This window comes from Aedes aegypti, chromosome 2 (assembly GCF_002204515.2).
Source record: "Aedes aegypti strain LVP_AGWG chromosome 2, AaegL5.0 Primary Assembly, whole genome shotgun sequence".
Classification (NCBI taxonomy): Eukaryota; Metazoa; Arthropoda; class Insecta; order Diptera; family Culicidae; genus Aedes; species Aedes aegypti.
The window spans coordinates 204,217,885-204,241,641 of NC_035108.1; the positions used below are offsets into that span (position 1 = coordinate 204,217,885).

General features: G+C 43.6%; 1 protein-coding gene across 1 annotated transcript; it reads left to right on the forward strand.

Moving 5' to 3' along the window:
* Positions 1–3,410: 3,410 nt before the first annotated feature.
* Positions 3,411–4,930, forward strand: LOC5575924 (elongation factor Tu). The gene has a single exon (XM_001655865.2). The coding sequence runs from the start codon at positions 3,549–3,551 to the stop codon at positions 4,905–4,907; it is 1,359 nt and encodes a 452-aa protein (XP_001655915.2). The 5' UTR covers positions 3,411–3,548; the 3' UTR covers positions 4,908–4,930.
* The last annotated feature ends 18,827 nt before the right edge of the window (positions 4,931–23,757 follow it).

Consider the following 23,757-nt stretch of genomic DNA (forward strand, 5'->3'; position numbering starts at 1 on the left):
AAAAACTGAAGCTAATCGGTTAATTGTTAATTGTCATCAAATCCCATTATTTGGTCGAATACGGCTTGGGCTGCTAGAATACACTACTGGAAGGAATACTACTCGGTAGTGGCCAGATTTGTGGTACTGCCGTCATCCTCGGCTGTGATTGGTTACTCGCCCTGGGTCCCTGTTATCCTTACAGCTCAGGATGGCTGCCATTTCCTGTTGAACAAACCGACAAAAAGCCGCGATTCTCACTACGGCCAACTAGGGGAACGACACTAATCAATTTCGTTTTAATTTTCGTGCGATACGACCCCATTTCATTTGAGTTTTCATGTTTTCTCCAGATTAAATCCATTTTATCGGATTTTGCACATTATTTTATCCATTTTCAAAGTTTTTGAAAGTTTTTACTGATTTTGTGTTTTCTGCTGGCTGATTTTCACAGTAAAATGATAATAATCGACAAAATCCGAAATTATCCCAAAAATCTCATTTAATGAACTTTAATGAATGAAAATCATCCAATAGTGGTTATCACGCCCAATGGTATGGGTGCCCTAGTGTAGATGTAGTTGTGAACCTTAGAGGAAAACAATATGCACTCTGTCTCGAAAAACATCCAGAATCCGGGTATAAATTTTTCAAATTGGGTAATATTTCCATATGCATTTTGATGAGTCTGGAAAGCGTGTGCAAGTTTCTTTGAGGAAAACAAAAATAAACTGTGTATGACGAGCGTATGCTAGTCTACGTGTGTTCAAATGTCACTAAGCTGTATACACATCGAAATCTTTGCTTTATCTGTGTCGGTGTCTTCGCATCAGGCATGGAATTTGACGTTTCTTCCCCACGATAGTAAACAAGGTTGCAGTCGCTGCAGCACAAAAATTCTTTGTTGGTATGCTCGCCTTGCAATATGCAAAGCTTCTTCTTCTTCTTTCTGGCATTACGTCCCCACTGGGACAGAGCCTGCTTCTCAGTTTAGTGTTCTTGTGAGCACTTCCACAGTTATTAACTGAGAGCTTACTATGCCAATGGCCATTTTTGCATGCGTATATCGTGTGGCAGGTACGATGATACTTTATGCCCTGGGAAGTCGAGAAAATTTCCAACCCGAAAAGATCCTCGACCGGTGGGATTCGAACCCACGACCTAGATTTTACCAATAATTTTCCATGTTCCGTTTAAATCAAGTGGTACAATATTTTTAAATACACCCTCGATATGGTTGCCGTTATTTCTATGTTTTTTCTATCAGTGTACCCGTGTTTCTGAATGCACAATGGACCGATGCACGAGTTCACTATTTGACGTTTGAGCGGTGCCGTGTTATTTATGTGACCATGGGAACCAGTGAATTTGGCACCGCTCAAACGTCAAATTATGTCGTTTTCGTTTTTAGGAACTGAGTCGGTGATCAACACATAAACAAACAAACGTCAAGCAAATTGTAGTTCGGTAGAACCTGAATCGGGTTGGGGTTGAAACTGTGATTCAGAACGGGTTGCGCCAGTTCCAACCTACACGCAGCGAACTGGACTATCGAAATTCATACTGTTTGCCTTATGAAAGATGGAACGATTATCGCAATACGAACGCTTTATGTATCCTTTTAGCATCACTCCACACCAAGGCGTCGATAGGCGCGGGGTGTACGTACGAGTCTATCGATAGCAAGGTCCGTGGTTCGATTCCAGGTTGCCGCGAAAACTATTTTTGTTTTCAAATTTCGGTTTCATAAGGCAAATTTATGAATTTCAACCCGATTCCTTGTGGCGAATTTTCATAAGGGGTTCCTATGTTTATCGATAGTCCATTTGCCTGAGTGTAGGTTCAAAAACGAATTGGGTTGTTTAGTGATGAAAAATTCGCAGTTTTTTGTAGCTTGATCGAAAGAGCACAGTTTTCCAAGTGTAACACGATTTTATTGCGCTTTAATATCTTAATTTTGATATAGTAAATGATTAAAATAGATTTAATTCCGTCGACTCAATGACATTTTCATTTTCATAATGACAGCTCGTCCCGGAGTAAATTTTGCCGAGGGGTGATTCAAACGCGATTTCCATACGAAATTCAAACATGTTTTAAAAATAGTTCCAGGGCACGGAAAATTATGAAACTTTGGATTCTGGCTCAGTTTTTAACGTAGAATCAGAATATGTAAAAAACAGGATACCCCTAAACAAGCCAATTCGACATTACACTGAGAAAAATCTACACGTCAAGGTCGTGTGTTTTACTTATAGATTTGCGCAATGAGAAAAACCACATGATTTGAGTGTGGTAGCCATATGGATTTCATCATTGATTTCACGGTATAATAACATGTGTATTAATATTAGGTTGTCATGTGAAACAAACATGAATTTCCAAATATTAAATCATGAAAACCAACTGATTTGCTTATTGAATTCAAAATGTAGTAGCTTTAGATAGTCATGTGTGATAGAACATAAATGTCAAGGGACTGAAAGAAGAAATTTGGTAGAAAAACTTTTGCTCTCCAAAATATGGATCCGAGGCTCCTCTGCTTGTCGCAAGCTCTCTTGATTTTTTTTCAAACCCGTGAGCCAGCAACAAGCGGGGCGCCGCAAATCCATAATTTGGGAAGCCAGGGATAAGCATATTCCATTTTTTTCGAAACTGAAAGCCAGGAAAATCTGTTAGTGGAATCCGATTTTTCTACTAAACTATACATTATAATCAATGTTTCTTATAGAAAGGTAGAACTCTCGTATATCGGTCAACTAATAAAAGAAAAATCGAATTCACAAATTTTCATCTAACACTTTCAGCTTCAAAATTTGCTTCTTCTCTTTGGAAGCATGATGATGACTGTCGTTCGACACGAGGTCCAACCGCAATTCAGTTCACTATGCATCCCATGGGTTGATCACAAATAATTTAGAAGCTTTGAACATGGAAATCGATAGCATAGCTCATGGATTTCATCATAACAATCTCATTGCGCGAATCAATGAATCGACCAACTTGAACACGATGATTATGACACAAGATAACCATAAGCAAAACACACTGAATCCGTGTTGGAGTGATGATCTATGCGTCCATAGGTTGACACATACGAATCTGAAGAGAAAGCTTCGGGAACTTATGTGGAAAAAATATGGAATCCCTGTTGTCAGTTGATGAATCAATCCATGAAGCAAAACACAGGAATTTAATGTGTAACACACACGAAGTTTGCAAGAAAATCATAGCAAATCCTTATGGACGTTCATGAATCGATCCATAATTTTAAACACACAGATCGAGCGTGTGGATTTTTATCAGTGTAGTGAACTCGTGCATTGGTCCATACTGCCGTTGTGTACATCATTTTGAACGTGTGAAAATAAACATCAGAGCACTCACAGAGGTACTCTCTGAGAGAGTCGTCACTCACTATTTGACATTTTGGTTCACTCATCGAAATGTTAAAAAAAATCACATCCCGGTGTTTATGTGCGTTTTGTTACATAAAATTTTGTTATTAGAATTTATGGTTTATTAGTGTTAATTAAAAACTAATTTTATACAAATACAACAATTACAAAATGGTGTCCTTACTCAGGACACTGTCGAACATTCGCATTTTCACGGGGCAAGTGAAATATTGCCATGCTCAAAGGGCGAGCATTGTCTATCTAGCACAGCAACGTTATCAGCCTTTGGGAAGAAGGGCCTTCGCATCGGAAGCTAAATTCGCCGAACACTGCAACGTCGGTACAATTGGCCATGTGGACCACGGGAAGACCACACTGACGGCCGCAATCACCAAAGTACTGTCTCGGGATGGCCGGGCGAATTATGTTCCCTACGAGCAGATCGATCGAGCACCGGAAGAAAAAGCGCGCGGAATTACGATTAATGCTGCTCACATTGGATACAGCACCCTAAAAAGGCATTATGCCCACACGGACTGCCCGGGACATGCAGATTACGTGAAGAATATGATTTCGGGGGCATCGCAAATGGATGGCGCTATACTGGTGGTGGCCGCAACGGATGGTCAGATGCCACAAACGAGAGAACATTTGCTCTTGGCCAGACAAGTTGGAGTGGAGAAGATTGTGATATTCATTAACAAAGCTGATCAGGTGGACCAGGAAGTGGTCGAACTGGTAGAAATTGAACTTCGCGAACTACTGAGCGACTTTGGATTCGATGGCATCAACAGTCCCGTGGTGGTCGGTTCAGCTCTATTAGCCCTTCAAGGAGACCAATCTGAATTGGGAGAACCATCGATACATCGCCTTTTGGAAGCTATCGATAAGTATGTGCCAACACCCACGAGGGACATCACGTCTCCCTTCCTTCTACCCATTGATAATGCATTTACTGTCCCTGGTCGAGGAACGGTTGTGGTCGGAACACTTGCCCGGGGCACAGTCAAGAAAAACGCCGAAGCTGAACTTTTGGGATTCGACGAACAGGTCAAAACCTCCATCGGTGGCATTCAAGTCTTCAAGAAGGATGTTAATCAAGCCATTGCCGGGGACAATATAGGCGCCCTACTGAGGAACGTTAAAATTACGGCAGTTCAACGGGGTATGCTACTGTGTGCTGCGGGAAGTGAACGAGTTTCAAATCATTTCAATGGAACCGTATACTTGCTGGCCAAGAATGAAGGAGGTCGCTCAAAACCACTTACCTCGAAATACATTCAACAGCTTTTTAGCAAAACGTGGAACGTCCCATGTCGAGTGGATCTCGTGGGGCAGGAAATGCTCATGCCGGGAGATCACGGTGCTATCCGATTGACACTGCTCAGGAAAATGGTAATGTCTTGCGGGCAAACATTCACTATCCGGGAGAATGGGAAAACGGTGGCCACCGGGTTGGTGACGGCAGTTTTGGACTCGGTAGATTTGCCCCAGAAAAAGTTGATCAAATTGCATTTGGACCAGTTGTAAAGTAAAGAACACGATGCAATAAATTGAGTTTGAGTTGGACTCCGAAAATCCTTGTCTGGAGTTTAGTATTATGTATCCGGTAGATATCAAAAACAACATTTTTTTATTATTGTTTTCTCGGGCCCCGTGCGTCGCAGCTAATATGTGAGTAGTGCGCTGTGTTAATAAAAATCGCAAGAATGCAGCGCCACACTAAAAACTGATTTCAAAATGCGGCGAGTTGAAATTGAATTGGGTGTTATTAAAGCAGTGCAGGTTGGTAACTTGTCCTTCGAGAGACTTGATCACTATTTTAATGCAAGTTTATTTTTAGACAAAGGTTTCTAAAGTTTATTTACTGTACCAAAAACGGTCTCTAATGTCACTATATCCATTTTACGCCTTCCATTGCATAATGGTGCAAAGTCACTCAAAGTATGATTATTACCTACATCCTAAGATTTTTCAGCTTTAAGCTACATATTGTATTTTGAAGATTCTTTATTTTCATTATTTTTTTATTCTTCTAGACTTTCTTGATCATAACGTGGTTTCACACAAATTGTTGAGTAAAATTGTCACATATCACATAATCCTTATTCAGAGAATCCTAGAGCCATGATAAGTACTGAATCAGGGACATTATCCTAGAATAGGTTTTTACACAACATGATTTTCAAATAGCATTAGATGAGAGTTCAATACAAATCTATGAAACTTTCTTCTGAGTCTTCTGAGAATATTTTTTTTATGAAATCCTCGACAACATTCTTATGGGGTTTAGGGTAGAATTTTCAAAATAATCCCGAGCTAGATTCTGACGTAATCATGAGCACAATTCTCTCAAAATTTTCGACAAATGATCACAGAAGCAAATAATTATCTTTTATCAATATCTTCAAAACAAATGTTCATCACTTTTATCTGATTTTATCAAAAATTAAAACATTGAATTGTGTGAAATTTGGACCGCGATTCAAAAAAGAAAACTTTGGAGACTTTTACACGATTAATTTTAAGTTTCTACAGGAATGAAGAAGATTTCCTAGATAAACTTCTAAAATAATTGAATACAAAATATAATGAATCTTTGGGTCATATCCTGCAGGAATTCGTTGGCAAATATCGGACAGAATCCATGAAGAAATCTATGGTCGGAAGAATTACTGAAACAATTGCTGTAGTTTTAACTCGTATTGGCCTGAATTAAAGCAAAAAAAAATACTCTCATGGCGCAGCGAATTATTAGTGGATTTGAATAATTTGTTGTCAATATATTCGCACACATATCTAGTTTCTAAAAATTGGCCACAGGAACTAAAGAATGTTATTGTAGCCTGAGTTCTTCTGGTGGGTCACTGGGTTAAGTCGGGTACTAAAGTGCTATTTTTTTTTTTTTTGGAACACGCTGAGTTTGTTTCATTTATATGCAAATAGGCACAAATAATCTGTCATTATACATTGATTATATTATATTATATTGGAGATGAACCAGCCACGGGCTGAAAATTTTCCTAATAAAGCTAATAATAATTATATTATATTATACTATATTGTATTATACATTATACATTAAGTGTTTAGGACTGTTTATAATAGACCAAATTTTGATATCCGGAATTAATCCCTGGAAGAACCGGATACAGTGGATTCCATATACAGTATACCTTTTCAAACCTCGAAAAGTAGATCATATAGCATAGTTAAAAAAATGTGTTCTCATATGCTTGGATTAGAGGTTTAAATTGGCCACTTCAATCGAAATTTGTGATACCCCGGGGAACCTGAGAAAAATGATCATTGTAGGATCAATCTGTCGCAAGCTGTATGGTTATCAAATTCAACCAATTTTCAAAAGGTTCAAACAGTTCATTGATAAAATCATACCTTTATAGCCGATTCCGGGAACCCTATCTGGACAAACATTTGAAAAGGGCTCCAGAGTTCTTGAGCCTTTTTTTCAGAAACGTTTCTGTTGAGCCCTTCTTAGCTCGCCCACGAAAACTAACACCACTATCAGAAAGATTGGTGTTAACTCTTCCTGATAGTGGTATTGGTGAGCGTGATCGAGTTTGGGCTCAACAACGGCTTGCAAAGTCAATGTTCACCAAAGTCGATGTGCCCTTTTTTAATATTTATTTTTCCAGATATGTGACTTGAAACTTGCCTATATCGAAGAACCCATGGAGATTTAAGGTGACACATCTCTGAATCCAAACATGGCAGGCACAATGGCCGGCTTGTGCCCTATTCATGATTTCAAAGGCACTAATCTGCTCAAATAATGAACGTACAAAGTCAATCTTCTTATTTTAAGCTTACTGCTAGTGCACAACGCTAAAAAAGAAATCGCACTGTAGTTTGATGCTTCTTTCGCGAGATTTGTGCCTTCAAAGTTTTGGTACATTATTGAAATTTGATTCCAAGCTGTTTCACCTTAACTTGAGGAAAGGAAAAGAAACTAACAAGGATTCCCTGAGTAGCTGCGAGCGAAACGGGAAGAACTCAGCACGTATGGGCAATGCACTGTCTGTATCTGTCCGGATCCGTGAACTGGAAAGTTCGAGAAATTACCCGAGAAATGTCTAGAAAACAAATGCTAGAAAATTCAAAGTGGAGCACTTGACACCGAAGAAGTCTGTAAGTCGCAAACGAAACAGGCCTATCTGTCTGGATAAGCAACGTATTAAAGTTCAAAGGTATTTGCTCGCCTTACTAGTGATTTTTAGTATTTTATTCTTTCTTTTGCAAAAGTGAAGTGAAGTGTTAAAATTCAATTAATAGTTTTTTCTTAAACATACTTTAATAATCCCTTCCATAAAATTAAAAAGTGTAGATAAATGCAAGAGCAATTAAATGCTGGGGTAATAATACACAGATGAATGTTTGGATCATTTCCTGGAAGTAGCCGTAGATGAATTTCCAAAGAAATTAAAATTCATGAAAGAATAACTGAGAAAATCGACTTGGTAATATTTGTATGGTGTGAAGGAAAAATTATTAAACACTTTCTTCAAAAACTTTGGAATAAACCTTTGTGGATTTACTTGGAAAAAATCCTTTAGGAATCTTTGAAAGTTCTCTTTAAAATTAGCAAATGGAGCATTCGCTATAATAATTCTTGAAAATAGAAAAATATCTGGAGGAAATCCTGAGATAATAGACCATTTCCGTGAAATTTTTTTATTTGCTTAAGAGCTTTCTTTCATTTCACTGAACAAACTTTCTCAAGGAACCCATAAGATTTGAGGCCCCTAACTATTGAAAAACAATGAAAAACTGGCGGCACGCTAGTTCACCCTACGGTCCCCTACAATTTTTTTCACCTCGATTTTTTTTAGAACCCCTTTTTCCCCTATGATAAAAGGTTGGTAAAAGGTTGTGGTGAATTTTTGATCAGCTGGCATGACAGCTGACTTATGTTTATATTTACATTCGGTTTCGCTGGCAATGTTTACACCCGATGTTTTTCATCACTTTTCATAAAATCGCCAGCATCATCGTTCGATCTGATTCTCTTCCATTGCGGAATGCTGACTACCGATTCGATAGACCATTTCCGTCAGACCTAACACCACTGTTTTGTATTTTTTCTTGAAAGACAATGACTTCAAAGTATTATTTCTGATGGTATTTTTTGTTTTCATTTATTCTAGAATTTTTGACGAATTTTCAAAAATAGGCTAATTCACCACTTTTGGGGACATGCGGAACAAAAATGGTAACTCTAAGCATGGTGAATTTATTATTCACCTAACCCTATGCTCAGCTGTTATTTACGTTTTGAAACGTCAGAAATCTCTCAGATCACAACAAGCATCTGCTTCGATGCTGCGTTTTTTTTTTTTCTTTCTTCCCAGCCGTTGGGATTTCTGGGGGCATTCACTGCGGAAGGTAAGCTTAAACCCCCGGATAAATCAAATGAAAGTTATCTACAATAAAATGTGTGATTTTCAACGCAGAATGGTGCAAATCGGCAGTAAAATGATGCGGCTCAATCCTGGAAAGTTCCAGACGGATCATCGGAATCACACCTTGCGAGCCGCCAGTGGTTTGTGGTACTGTTGCCTATGCAGAGTGTTTCGCACTTGCCAGCAAGCTTTTAACATATGTAATGCAATTTACAAATTCATAGTGAAATATGTCGTTCATAATTCAAAATTTACTCTTGCTTGGTGTAGGAACTAACTGTTTATAAATCAGATTTTTATCAGCAATAGTCTTGAAATGGTAGTATGGTCACAGAGAACAGACGTTCATCTTTAATCGTCAGCGTGTGTAAAACTTTGTACGGGGCATTTCAAAGTATGTCGTTATGCTCCTGTTACGCGGCGCTGTCATCAGAATATAGGAGCTTCAATTTTGCCGCTTTTTACACTTTGGCGCTAGTGTCAGCATCAGAAATTGCCACTTGTCGCTAGCGTTGCTTTGTGTGCCAATGTATGTTGCCGTTCACTAGTGCCATCGTGTGGTCAAAACGAGTTTGTATGTCGCGCTGTCTGCGTTGGCGGCGCTGACGATTGACTCTTACCCTTACACATGATTTTGATGGAATTTTGTTCGAGCCTCCTTGTCTGTTCTCTGTGGTATGGTAGGGTGCCATATAAGGAAAATCGAAAAATCCCTTGGAAGCTTGGAATAACAATCCTCTTTTTTCTTTCAAGCTGATGTTTTCCTTCCCTGATTACCAAATCCTTGATCGTTTATTGTACCTCCCCTCAAAAATTTAGAAGGGAAAAATACCTTATTTTCTTTACGTTTTAGGTATGTAAAGTTATTGAAGTAAAAAACAGGTTAAATGACGATCTAGACCACGGTTGTATAATGTGCATAGATGAACGTTAAAAATAAAAACTCAAATATACCTGTTTTTCATTTTTATGTTTTGTTCCTTATTTATTTTTTAATACCCCCACCCCTTCTTGGACATTCCAGGCAGTTCCGGACAGTAAAGAAAATTAATGTCTGTATCAGAATTATTAATTAATTATCCAATCCGGAATTGAACAAAATTCAACTGTGCGCTGTATGACAAATACAGTGAACCCTTCCTAACTCGATATTTCATGTCTCGATATCGAGTTAGAGAATCTTAAAATTATATTTTTATTTCTATTTCGATGGTCAAATTAAAATTTGATTTTCATTGCTATTTCGATTATCCCTTGAAACGCAGTTGCATTAATTATGTGTTCCGTAACTCGATGGTCCCTTCAATATCGAGTTGTAAAGTTGACTGTATAGTTCGTATTTCGGTTTAGGCATTTTGACGCAGGTTTACTGAGAGCATTGACTAAAATTCGAGACAGTGAAAATTCTGACTGTTTCCACTTAACTATATCACCTCACCAGCAACGTTTTCGAATCATTCTTATAATATGGAAATATTGTAAAATAGTTATAATATCTATATCACACTTGTTCAACACATATGTATCCGCAGATTTTTTTTTATGAACTCAATAAAAAACTTTTACGGAGACCAACTGATTGTACAAATATTCAACTACGATAAAAACATACCGTAGGGACTTGACCGCTCAATGCATTATTTAAAAAAAATAAACAAAGATTTTCGCAGAATAGGCTAGAAGAGGTCTTCCATTAATTACATAAGGGTTAATGGGGGAGGGAGGGTTGAGGTTTCTTACGCATAATATAAATTATTATTTTATTTTCATATGCATTACCATTCGGGGAGGGGGCCTGGAAACCACCAAAATTGTCTTACATAATCAATGGACTGCCACTTACCAAAATACAATTGACAATATCCGAATAGGCTATATTAGAGCAAAATTCATTTAAAATTACAATCAACTCTTCCTTACTCGATATTCTGTATCTCGATATCGAGTTAAAGAACCATAGTAAAAGTTTGTTTTCATAACCACCTCGATGGTCCCTTGAATCGTAGTTGCACTGGTATTGTATTTTGTAAAGTCGAAAGCTCCCGAACTCGATGGTCCCATAAATATCAAGTTGCACCTAGAAGGCTAACTATTTTATACTATATCTTCTAGAAAAAAAATTACTTATATTACAGAAGGGTCCTATATAATCGCGGGCAGCCTCTATGCCAAGACACAAGCCTTTAAAATCAAAAGTAATTATTCAATAACTGCAAAAAAGTTACATTTACAAACTAATCTTAACCAATCCGACAGGGTTCAAACAAGTTAGAGGAGCCATCCCTGGCTCCGTATAAATTTATCCTAAGATAATATCAATATGATAAAATCAAGAATGGCCACAGCTTTCAGTGCCAATATCAGCTTATTTTGCAGGCTGTGTTATGATAGTAACTTGCTTCAGCTAACAGCTGCACTCCGTAGGATACAAACAGGGGTAGACTGAGCAAGATAGGCACCCTTTCTTTGTTACGTTCTAACCGAAGTTTTTCAATAAATAATGTGGGATTCTAATGAATCACAATAAATTTATATGACTGCCAATTTTTGTTACTATATTATAAACATTAGTACGTAAATATTGTTAAAAGTACATTATTGTCTAAAATGTACTTGTCCATATAAGATTTGATAATTGGGTCCTAAAATTTGTAATGAAATCTTGTTTTTATTTAATAACACGAAAAAGCATGTTACTGTAATTACTTTAGCAATTTTTCCAATTTCAATTTTTCTATATCATGTGTTCGGGTACGTTATTTATTTTGTAGCAGCTTTTCGGAGCAGCTCAAAAATCAAATAGTTTTCCTCCTGCCTTACGATATAACTTCCTTCCGGATCCTTTTGCTACTTCCGTTATCTCCTCTTCAACATCAACCGTACAAAGCAGCGCGATATTACGGTTACGATTCTTCTTCGACTCTCGTGTGGTAGAAGAGGTAATCTAGGCGACTATTTTTTAATAAATTCCATAAATTACACTCCTTGCTTGCTTACACGTACTATTAAACGAAAGAAATTTCCAAATTCACTCTTCACTTGCTCGATCTTTGTTTTGGTTTTGTTTCTTTTTTTTATCTATTTTTCGCGGTTTGCTTCCGTCCTCCACTCTCGCCAAACTGTCACTTGCGGAGGGTTCGGCTATTATGCCGACAACCGACCACTACTGCCCAGCGGTGTGAACAATCCCCTGCCCGTAACATCCGGTATTTCTTCCGGAAGTTCCGGATTTACCTGCTTCTATCTCCAACACCGCTAGATTCACCACGGCTCGCCGATGTACTTTACCGTCCGCCGTTTTGACGTCCGCTTGGCGAATCCTTCCATCAGCTCCTTGGATGACCTCCTGAATCCTTCCTCTCACCCAGTTCTTCCTGTTCTTCCCTTCGACTACGAACACTAGGTCCCCGACTTTCAGGGGCTTCGTGTCCTCGAGCCACTTTGCACGATGATTCAGCGACGGCAAGTATTCCTTCAGCCATCGTTCCCACATCCGGTTGGCCAAATATACCGATCGCTTGTAGACGTCCGTCAAGGATGCAGCCAGATCCACAGCGTCGTCCAGCAGCATGTCCGCACCTGTCACTGTTCCACGGATGAAATGGTTTGGCGTAATCGCTTCTTCGTCCGCCGCTTCTTGTGGAACGTATGTCAACGGCCGCGTGTTGATCATGTCTTCAGCTTCGGCTAGGCTCGTTGACAGAATTTCGTCCGTAAGTTTCCGTCCATCATCAAGCGCTCGAAGCGCCTCTTTGACGGACCGCACCATCCTCTCCCAGACACCACCCATGTGTGGAGTGCCGGGAGGGTTGAAGTGCCAAGCAGTAACTGTTGAAGTCACCTTTTCAGCGCACTCGATGTTGATCTTCTTGATCGCCTGGATCATCGCAGCACTCGCTCCACGGAAACAGGTAGCATTGTCCGAGAAGATTTGTTCTGGAGCTCCACGTTTGCAGGCGAACCTCCTGATCGCCATTAGGCAGGACTGCCCAAGTAACCGTACAGCTGTATATAGTTGCATCAATATCACTTTATATGCTACTATAAAATATGGCATATAAAGTCATACTGCATTACATGTCTCATTAATGCAGTATTAAAGTGGAAAAGGGCGCTATTAAAGTGTAAATACAGCTACATTTCCTAGCTCTATGTTGGCAATTGCTAAAGTATAGTTACTGTCTGTACCGTATAAAAGCTTTAGCCAAAGTGTATTTAATGCACCATTATTTTAGATCAAAAATAGAAAAACAAAAATATTATTGTATATTTTTTTGTTCGTTGGATGTAAGGTCAGTGTTGCTTACGAAGTTGTTTGTCTGTGTTTTTTTTTGTGTGACTGGTGGGATTCGAACCCAAATTAAGTGAGATGTTTTCGATGACTCGCCGCGCCTATCCTCCGGACCATGGATGCTGCATGTTTTGACCGGGAAATTGTGCAACTTCAAGCAGCGCCCTTTCGTTGCCGGTGGCAAATACTGTCGATTTCACTCCAAGTTAACCCATCACAAGTGTGTAAGCTCCCTCAAAGTGTGTAGTAGGGATACGTCGAATCATGATAATGTTTTTAGTGCACTTATTCCTTGCGGTTCAAGGAACAAGTGCACCAAATACGTTTAGATGATCCGTTGCAAGCGTGCACCATAGTTTGTCATAGTTCAATTGGGGGTGAAGTGCGCAATAAGTTGGCGAACGCTCTTTTGCTGTTGAGATTTTGTTTTGTTTTCATTGTGTTGGGCTAAAACGGTTGCTCATCTTCACGCTTTATGTATCGTTTTAGCATCTTGTCACATTGAGTTGGTGACCACACACCTGGTGTACGCATGGGCCTATCAATCGTAAGGTTTTTGGTTCAATTCCAGGGTGATGCAACATTTTTTTTGGATTTCAAATTCTGGTTTCTCAAAAGACAGACCTACGAATTTCAACCAGATTTCTTGTGGGAGTGAAAGAAAGATCGACGATAAATACTGCATTGAAGTCTTCCCGTTTTTCTTGCGATGAAGCATTGAGTAAGATGATGCAATGAAGCATTGAGCGGTGACCGTATATCACCCATTAATGCACATTTCATTGCTACAATAAAGCAATGCTACATTGCATTCATAAAATCGAATTAAAGCATTATTGCACGCATATTGCAGAATAAAAGCAATGATGCATTGCTCTCGTTGAATTAAAGTTAAAATACGATAATACCTTAATGCTTGTGGTTACTTGGGTGTGTGCTCAGACTGTGAACCACGTCCAAATGTACGGCTCGCACGGCCATACAAGTAAATACGGCGACCCACCTCTTTTCCTTCCTGCGCCCCACCGTGACTTCAACCGGACCAAGGTAATCTACGCCCACCGAACTGAAAGGACGTAAGTGAGGCGTGGATCGTTGAACCGGAAGTGGTGCCATCATAGGGACGGCCGGTTGGCAGCGGTTTACCTTGCACCAAATGCACTCCTTCGTCGCCTGCCGGATAGCAGAGCGCGCCTTCAAGATCCAGAACTTCTGCCGCAATTCGTTGAACACGGTCTCCCTGTTCGCGTGGCCAAACTTGCTGTGGTAATGCAGGATCAGCTTCTTGGTGATGTCGTGGTTCCCCGGTAGGATGATTGGGAACCTCTTATCGAAGGGCAGCTGCTCATTTTTCTCCAACCTGCCGCGAACTCTCAGGACTCCGTCTTCGTCTAATACCGGTGAGTGCTTGTACAGACAACTGGACCTTTCAAGCTTTTCCGTTGGTTGACCAGGATTCCGCTGAAGATTTTTCGTCAGCGTATTCATCTCCTCCGGGAAACCATCGAACTGAGCCTGCTTCCACAGAATGGTTTCCGCCGACTGCAGCTCCTCTCGTTGAAGTGGCTTCGTTTCAGCCGAATATTCAGCCTTGACCATTCGACGCAGGCGCTCCGTGGCTGGAATAGCCATGATCGGCAACCCGGCTCTTTTACGCTGACAGTTAGAGATGAAGCGCACTACTGTTGCCGCCACACGCAGTAGCTTTATCCAGCTCGACACGGTTTCAGCTTCCACCACCGTATGAAACAGCAGCACTCCTCTCGCTTCCTCTTCCGTTTCTTCAACTGATTCGTTAGACGGCCACTGATCGCTCGGTTGGAACAGAATTGACGGACCCTGAACCCATTCCGAGTCGTTTTGTAGCGGAGGACCCCGGCCCCACTTGGTAAGCACGTCCGCAATGTTCTGCTTCGTTGGCACCCATCTCCAGGCTCGCATCTGGGTCAACTCCAAAATTTCACCCACTCTGAATGCGACGAACTGCTGATGGAATATGCAATGCTGTTTCCTCTCCGTGCAGTATTCGGTGAGTGGTAACCAAGGTGGCAACCCTGAATGCTACCCACTGCACCGTCGAACGAGCGCGCCAAAAGCGCATCATTGAGAAAGAGAAGACGAAGCAACAGTGCAAAGTACAGTTGATTATCATTCATTCGTTACTATTCAACCCGAGCAGACGTTTATTAAAGTTTATCTCGTTTCATTCACACAAGTGTTTCATTCCAAGTCCGGTTCCTTTTCTTCGGTGTTTCGCTTCCGTTGTGCCGTGTCCACCTCTGCCCAACAGGTAATGGTCCCAGAGGAAATCCGAAATTTAATTTCCGGATAGTTTAGGAAGAAAGTGTGAGAAACTGTTTTCCTGTTTCGGGTGTTCGCGCCGCGTGTGATTGGATTTTGTTTCCTGCTGTGGTGATTCAGTTTGGGATAACAAAATGGCGGAGCCGAACAAATTCGCGTTTGCCAGGTTGAGCAACCACAACTGGCAGATCTGGAAGTTCCGGATGGAGATGCTCCTGACCAGGGAGGAGCTCTGGTATGTGGTGGGCGATATGAAGCCGGAACCGGTTACCGATCAGTGGACGAAAGACGACCGGAAAGCGCGTGCCACCATCGGTTTATGTATCGAGGACAATCAGTTCGGTTTAGTGAAAAACGCGGACAGTGCGAAAGCTTTCTGGGAACAGTTGAAAGCATACCACGAGAAGAACACGGTCACGTCGCGTGTGTCTTTATTGAAGAAACTTTGCAGTGTGAATCTCGCGGAAAGTGGTGATCTCGAGTACCACTTGGTAGTGCTGGAAGACTTATTCGACCGTTTGTCGAATGCGGGGCAACCGCTGGAAGAGTCGCTGCGGATCGCGATGATCCTGCGCAGCTTGCCCGACTCCTACGGAACATTGGTGACGGCCCTAGAGAGTCGTGCCGATGCCGATATCACCATGCAACTGGTAAAATCGAAGCTACTGGATGAATTCGAGAGGCGGAAGGAACGATCCGGTGATTCGTTTGATATGAAAGCGATGAAAAGTGCAATGCAAAGTGTGGGTGGTGTTTCACAACGAGTGTGCTATTTCTGCAACAAGCCTGGCCATGTGCGTCGGAATTGCCGGCTTTATCTGGCGAAGCAGAAAAGCGGCGAAGACGAGAAGAAGCCAGAAGAAAAATCGAGCGGCAGGCAAAATGCGAAGAAAGTGAAAAATGAAACCTGCAGTGCCGGTGTGTGCTTCATGGTGGCGGATGATGGACAGCGTGAATGCTGGTTTATAGACAGTGGAGCGAGCTGCCACATGACAAGTGACAAGAAATTTTTCACGACGTTCGAGGAGAAGGCTGGTCCAAATGTGATTTTGGCCGACGGCAAAGTTGCTGCCACAGCTGGATGCGGTGATGGTGTAGTGTTGTGTGTAGGTGGAGATGGAAATACAATCGAAGTAAAGTTGCGCGATGTGTTGTATGTTCCCTCCCTTACCAGTGGACTTGTATCTGTGGACAAGTTAACCGCGAAAGGATTTGTGGTGAAATTCCGAAAGGATGGCTGTTCCATTTGCGACGTCAGCGGTAAGGTGGTTGTTGCCGGAGAGCAGACTGGATCCCTGTACAAGCTGAAGCTGGCGGAAGTCGCAAGGAAAGTGGAAGGTAAGATGCACAATCATAATTGTCAACATCAGTGGCATAAGCGTTTCGGACACAGAGACCCGGCAGTATTGTCGAAGATTGTCGATGGCAAATTGGGCGTAGGCGTGAAGGTCACGGATTGCGGCATCAGACAAACTTGCGAGCCATGTTTGGAGGGTAAGTTGTCGCGGAGTCCGTTTCCGAAAGTAGCGGAAAGAAAGTCAAAGGGTGTTTTGGAGTTGGTCCACACAGATCTCTGTGGTCCAATGCGAACGACGACACCTGGTGGAAAACGATTTCTGATGACGATGATCGACGATTTCAGTCGATACACGGTCGTTTATCTTCTGGAGAAGAAATCGGAGGCTGCTGGTAAGATAAAGCAATACGTGAGGTACGTGGAGAACTTGTTTGGGCGGAAACCACGAGTGATCAGATCTGACGGCGGTGGTGAGTACGCCAACGAAGAGTTGCGACGATTCTTTGCTGATGAGGGTATTAAGGCACAGTATACGACTGCGTATACGCCTCAGCAAAACGGAGTGGCGGAAAGGAAGAACAGATCGCTACAGGAGATGGCTACAACGATGCTATTGGATGCTGGTTTGGACAAGCGTTACTGGGGAGAAGCTTGCGTTGCTGCTGCATACTTGCAGAACAGGCTTCCGTCCCGGTCAGTAGATACGACACCGTATGAGAAATGGTGTGGTCGCAAGCCTGAGCTGGGGCATCTGAAGGCATACGGATGTCCGGCATATGTGCATGTTCCAGGAGTGAAACGTGGCAAGTTCGAGAGCAAAGCGAGAAAGTTGACGTTCATCGGTTATTCGGAGGAGCATAAAGGCTACCGGTTCGTAGATACCGGAACGGATATGGTGACGATAAGCCGAGATGCGAAATTCTTGGAAATGCAGGATCCGAAGTGTTCATCACGGGAGAAAGTGAATGAAGGTAGTGAAGTTGAGTGGTTCTCGGGGGCACAACCTACCGAAGTAGACAATTTCGAAGGATCCGAGTTGGACAAAACTGAAGAAGAAGACTATTTTGATTTGGACAATACGGCAGGAGAACAAGATCCGTTGCAAGTGAAAGAAGAAATTCAAGATTCTAGTGCGGACGAAAATCCTGAAGACATGCGTCGATCCAGGAGGAGTAATCGAGGTGTCCCGCCTAGTCATCTGTCGGAATACGTTGTAGGCATAGCAAGAGCTGACGGCAGGAGCGCAAGAAGTCAGGAGGAGGTATTCCGAGGAATGCAGCGAGGATCAGCATTGAGGAGGAGTGATGGAATATGCAATGCTGTTTCCTCTCCGTGCAGTATTCGGTGAGTGGTAACCAAGGTGGCAACCCTGAATGCTACCCACTGCACCGTCGAACGAGCGCGCCAAAAGCGCATCATTGAGAAAGAGAAGACGAAGCAACAGTGCAAAGTACAGTTGATTATCATTCATTCGTTACTATTCAACCCGAGCAGACGTTTATTAAAGTTTATCTCGTTTCATTCACACAAGTGTTTCATTCCAAGTCCGGTTCCTTTTCTTCGGTGTTTCGCTTCCGTTGTGCCGTGTCCACCTCTGCCCAACAACTGCTTGTACTTATGTTGGTCCGAGTGCAGCCAGGACAATACAGTACGAGAATCCGTCCAGAGAACTGTGCGGTCGATTTGCAGGGAGTGTGTATTCATGACCGTCTGCCTCATTCGCGCTCCAAGTACGGCGGCCATCAGCTCTAGACGAGGAATTGACTGCCGCTTAAGTGGCGCCACCTTCGCCCGGGACATGACCAAGCTACACTTCACCGCTCCATCAATGACCGATCGTAGATACGCCACGCAGCCGTAGGCGTGCTCGCTCGCATCGGTGAAAATGTGAACCTCGAGAGATTCTATTGAAGACGACGCCGCGTCTCCCAGGTAGCACCGAGGAATCCGCAAGGCTTCCACGTCAGGCAGCAACTCGGTCCACTGTTTCCACAAACGCCAACTTTGCTCGTCGATTTCTTGATCCCAATCGCAGCCGTTTCGCCAGAGATGCTGGATGATCACCTTGCCGTGGATCGTGTACGGCGACAAGAGACCCAGGGGGTCAAAAAGACCCATCACACAGCTCAAGACGATCCGTTTCGACGGACGCACGCCGTCGTACAAGTACCGCTTGATATCCGTTCGGTGTGTAACGGAAAAGGCGAAGACATCTAGGTCCGTATCCCAGAATACTCCGAGCACGCGCTCCCCAGACGACTGTTTGTCCTGCTGGAAAGTCACCGGTCCGGATGATTTGTCTTCTCCCAGAGCTGAGAGAACTTCCGGCGAGTTCGACACCCAGTTGCGAATTTCAAACCCGGCTTGATCGTGGATGTATCGCACCTGCTTCGCTCGTACTACTGCTTCTTCAATCGTGTCAACACTGTCAAAGTAGTCGTCGACGTAGTGCCGACCGATGATCGCCGCTGCTGCCTCGGGAAACTGGATTGCATGCTCGGTCGCGTTGAGATTCTTGATGAATTGTGCAGACGCCGGCGAGCACGTTGAGCCAAATGTGGCGACGTCCATGACGTAAACGTTCGGCGTTTCACTGGCGTCGTTCCGGAAGAGGAAGCGTTGGGCTTGCTTGTCCCCGGAAATAATCTTCAGTTGGTGGTACATTTCTCTGATGTCTCCACCGAAGGCGATTCTTCGCTCGCGGAATCCGACGATCACTGTCACCAGCGGCACGAGCAGATCGGGCCCCTTCAGCAACCGGGAATTCAGCGAAACTCCTTGAACGGGTGCCGCGGCGTCCCAGACGAGCCGAACCTTTCCGGGCTTCTTGGAGTTCACGACGACATTCAGCGGAAGGTACCAGACTTTCCCTCGTTCGGTACAGGACAGCTCCTCTTCAGTCGCTAGATGAGCGTATCCTTTCGCTTGGTATTCGGCGATTTGCCGCCGAACGTTGTTGTACAACTCCGGCGATCTCTCCAACTTTCTCTCCAGCTGCTTCATGCGCTTCAGCGCCATGGGGTAACTGTCCGGAAGGCAAACCTCATCCGCCGCCCAGAGTAGTCCCGTTTCGAAGCGATTTCCTACGCGTTTCGTAGTATGCTCCATAATCGACCTAGCTCGTTGGTCTTCGGCTGACTCCCGCTGCACCTTGACTACCGATTCTTCTAGCGCATAGTGGCTCTTCAGGATATCGTGGAGTTCTTCGTTGGACACTGCTTGGTGGAACCCTAGAAACCCGCTCGCCGAAGTCGAGTTCACTTGGCGAGGACCGTAGACAGTCCAACCAAGCTTGCAGCGCACCGCGATTGGCTCCCTGGTAGTTCCAATCCTAGCTTCCAACGGAGCAAACGTATGGATGTTGTTCAGTCCGATCAAAACTCCTGGCCGGCCGTCGTACGATGCAATCGGCAGGTCACGCATGTGCTCGTACTGCGCCATCAATTCAGCAGCGTCCAGCTTCTGGTGGGGTAGCATCAGTTTCTCGACGGTGTTGACGGTATGCAGCAGAAACTTCTCCGGATTTTCCGTGCCCACTGCAGAGGTCCACAAGTTCATCAGCCTTGAGTTCTTCTCCACGCGATAGACGTCAGATGTCCAGTTGATGGTGAGCTTCTCCTTCACTCCTGTGAGTCCCAGCCGGTCGGCCAAGTCGTTCTCGATAAGCGTCACGGAGGCTCCCTCATCGAGGAAAGCGAGGACAATTAGCGACGTTTCTCCGCAATGAATCTGCACCGGAATTATCCGGAACATCATCGAGCTGGTGTCCCTGATGTGTGCGCTCATACCGACCGTATTGGTGATCGGATGAAGTAGCGGATTGTGCGCTTCCCTGCAGTCACCCATGTCGCAGCGAATCTTGAACCGACACGATCCGTTGTGCTCATTCAGGCAGGTCTTACACAACTTCCACTTGGCGACGATTTTCATTCGATCCGCGTAGGGCAGGTCCCGGAAGTCTTGACAGAACCGCAAACGATGATCTTCTCGTTGACACACCCGGCACGGCTTCTGCTTTTTGCGCTCGGTCATGTTGACGGTCGAACGGTTCGCTTCGCTGTGGGTGTACAGTGCACTTTTCTCCTTCGGCTTGCTTCTTCCGGCCGCTCCTGCAGTGGTCCTAGTATCAGGCTTGTAATCGAAGCTGACGTTTGCCTCACAAGCGTCTGACACGATTCCCGCGACGAAATCCGTGAACGTTCGCAGAGTCACTACCTTCTTCTTCTTTTTGTACTGCACCCACTGCCGCTTTTCTCCGTCCGGGAGCTTGGCGACCAGGTCCTGGATCAAAATCGGGTTCACCAGGTGGAGTGTCAGTCCCGCCGCCTCTAGATGCTCGCAGAGCTGTTCTACAGCGTTTCCGAAAGGGATGAAGCTGGCCAACTTGTCGGCTCTTGGCGGATCCAGTCGGCGAACCTTGTCCAGGTGGCTCTGAAGAAGTTGTTCGGGCCGTCCGTAGAGCTGGCGGAGTTTCGCGATCACTCGAGGAACCGACTTTGGGAGCAGAAGCTGACCACGAACCGCCTCAAGCGCTGAGCCTTTCAGGCTGTCTTGGAGTCTTACCAGATTTTCTACGTCAGAATAGCCGCAGGCTTCGTTCGACGCTTGGTAAGCTCCAAAGAACAAAGGCCACTCTTCTGGCTTACCTGAGAAGACCGGAAGCTTCCTCGTCAGCCCATTCCGCGCGGCTAGTTGAGCCCTTGTTGGCCCAATACGCGGCTGTCCTTGCTGAGACGCACTGTCGATCTCCGTTCCGTTCTTCTTACTCGTCGATGAGTCCCCACCGGAGCTGGTCGAGCTGCTTTTATCTTCATCTTCTTCTTCGTCCTCCTCTTCGTCGCTGGTGTCGTCTCCCTGTTCCGCGAGAAGCTTCAGGTTCGCTTGCGTCAGTTTGCGAACAAGCGACGGTTGAGATGGACCAGGAACTCCCTCTCGCTTTGCGATCGCTTCCGATGGATGCTTCTTTCCTTTCTTGTCGACGATTTCCGCTTGTCGAGCCGCTTGTCGACGGCAGACATCCGCTCACGGTACTTCTTCTCCATTTCCTTCATGCGGGTCAGGTGGTCTTCTTTTTTCTGCAGTTCCTGCTGCAGTTGCATCTCCTTCTCTTCAATTTCCCGCTGGCGCAGGGCCCGCTCCTCAGCTAGCTCTTTCTCACGCAGTCTCTGCTCCAGGGTCAATCTTCTTGCTTTGAGTGCGTTTTTCATCTCCATCTCCTTTTCTCGCAGCAGCAGCTCCGCATCCATTTCCTCCTCTAGGCGTTTCTTTTCCGCTTCCATCGCTATCAATTTTTCCTGCACGGGCGCGGGTAGTGCTACCGCGTTTCGTTCCGACACAGAACTGTGGTTATCGGAATCTCCCGTAGCCGCCGCAGGTTTTTTGGTGCGCGCTATTTTTTTCTGCTTCTGGTACTCCTTGAACACGGCTTGGCAAGTCGGGGCCTTGCAGTACCATTTCTTGTCCTTCTTCGGCGCCGTCGATAGTCCCACGCAACGTAGGTGAAACCACCGGTCACAGCCGTCGCAGGCAATCATCGGCTCATTCTGGGTGGAAACTTCTTCGCATTCTCCACAAGGCGTTGTGGTTAGGTCCAGCTGCTGATCCATCGTGATGGAGGGTACCGAATCTCGTTATTTGATTTTTGAGATTGTTCGGGTACGTTATTTATTTTGTAGCAGCTTTTCGGAGCAGCTCAAAAATCAAATAGTTTTCCTCCTGCCTTACGATATAACTTCCTTCCGGATCCTTTTGCTACTTCCGTTATCTCCTCTTCAACATCAACCGTACAAAGCAGCGCGATATTACGGTTACGATTCTTCTTCGACTCTCGTGTGGTACAAGAGGTAATCTAGGCGACTATTTTTTAATAAATTCCATAAATTACACTCCTTGCTTGCTTACACGTACTATTAAGGTGAAACTCCGTTGAATCCGTAAATTTCTGTGTGCAAGTAGTAGTATACAAGAAATATTCTCGTAACTGCTAGTAATAGTGAAGTGATAATTAATAATACGTCGTTGCCAGTAATCATTGCATCAGTTTGAGTCTTTTTCACTTCGACTGAATAATATTGCTTGATGCCGTACCCAAGCATCAACATTCCTGGCAGCACTGCAAGCGATCAGCCGACCCAAAATTAGAAAAATAGAAAAAGCGAAAAGTTGTAATCGGGTGATTGTTTTGAGCACGGTTTCGCAAAGTTTTAAGTTGGTTACTTCAGAAATCAACTGTAAAGTGTTCTTTAATGAACAAGTAATGAAAGTAAACTAAATACGATGGCCTACGTGTGACGAAAATGATAAAATTGTGCGAAAAGTGTCCTCCGTTCGCGGGTCAATAAGTGTAAACAAACGTAGCAACGTTCGCCGCTCGTGTTGAAAATGAGCACGATTCGTGAAAATTTGACTAGTTACTAGTAACTAAACCATGAAAATTGTAAGGTAGCAGTGTTCGGATGTCCCTTTAGCAATTTGGGAGTAATTAATTACAGGTAAGTGAAATAATTTGAGAAAAAATGTGGAACACCGTCAAAAGTATTTGTATATGTGAGGAAGCCATTTTTCCTGCCATGACAGGGATTCCTTCCTATATGTCCTTAAACGAAAGAAATTTCCAAATTCACTCTTCACTTGCTCGATCTTTGTTTTGGTTTTGTTTCTTTTTTTTATCTATTTTTCGCGGTTTGCTTCCGTCCTCCACTCTCGCCAAACTGTCACTTGCGGAGGGTTCGGCTATTATGCCGACAACCGACCACTACTGCCCAGCGGTGTGAACATCATGTTTAAACATTAATTTAAAAATTTGGTCCATAAATGAACCTTGACACTTTTGATCATGTTTGACGTTCGCTTAGTCGACAAAAACACCACAGGGGTTTTAGTTCGACCACTGGGATTGTTCCTATCTGACATTTCGTAAGAAACACGGAAAACAAAATACACCCAAAATTTGAGTTTAAGCCAAAGGACGTGACAAAATCTAATAAAAATGTTTTTGGGCTTAAACCATCGGAAAACATTAGAAAATTGAGTAAACATGTGTTTTTGGCCTAAACTTAAGCGTTTGGCACT

What these genes read in the sequence shown, in the direction of transcription:
- LOC5575924 (XM_001655865.2), top strand. Translation starts at nt 3,549, where the DNA reads ATGGTGTCCTTACTCAGGACACTGTCGAACATTCGCATTTTCACGGGG.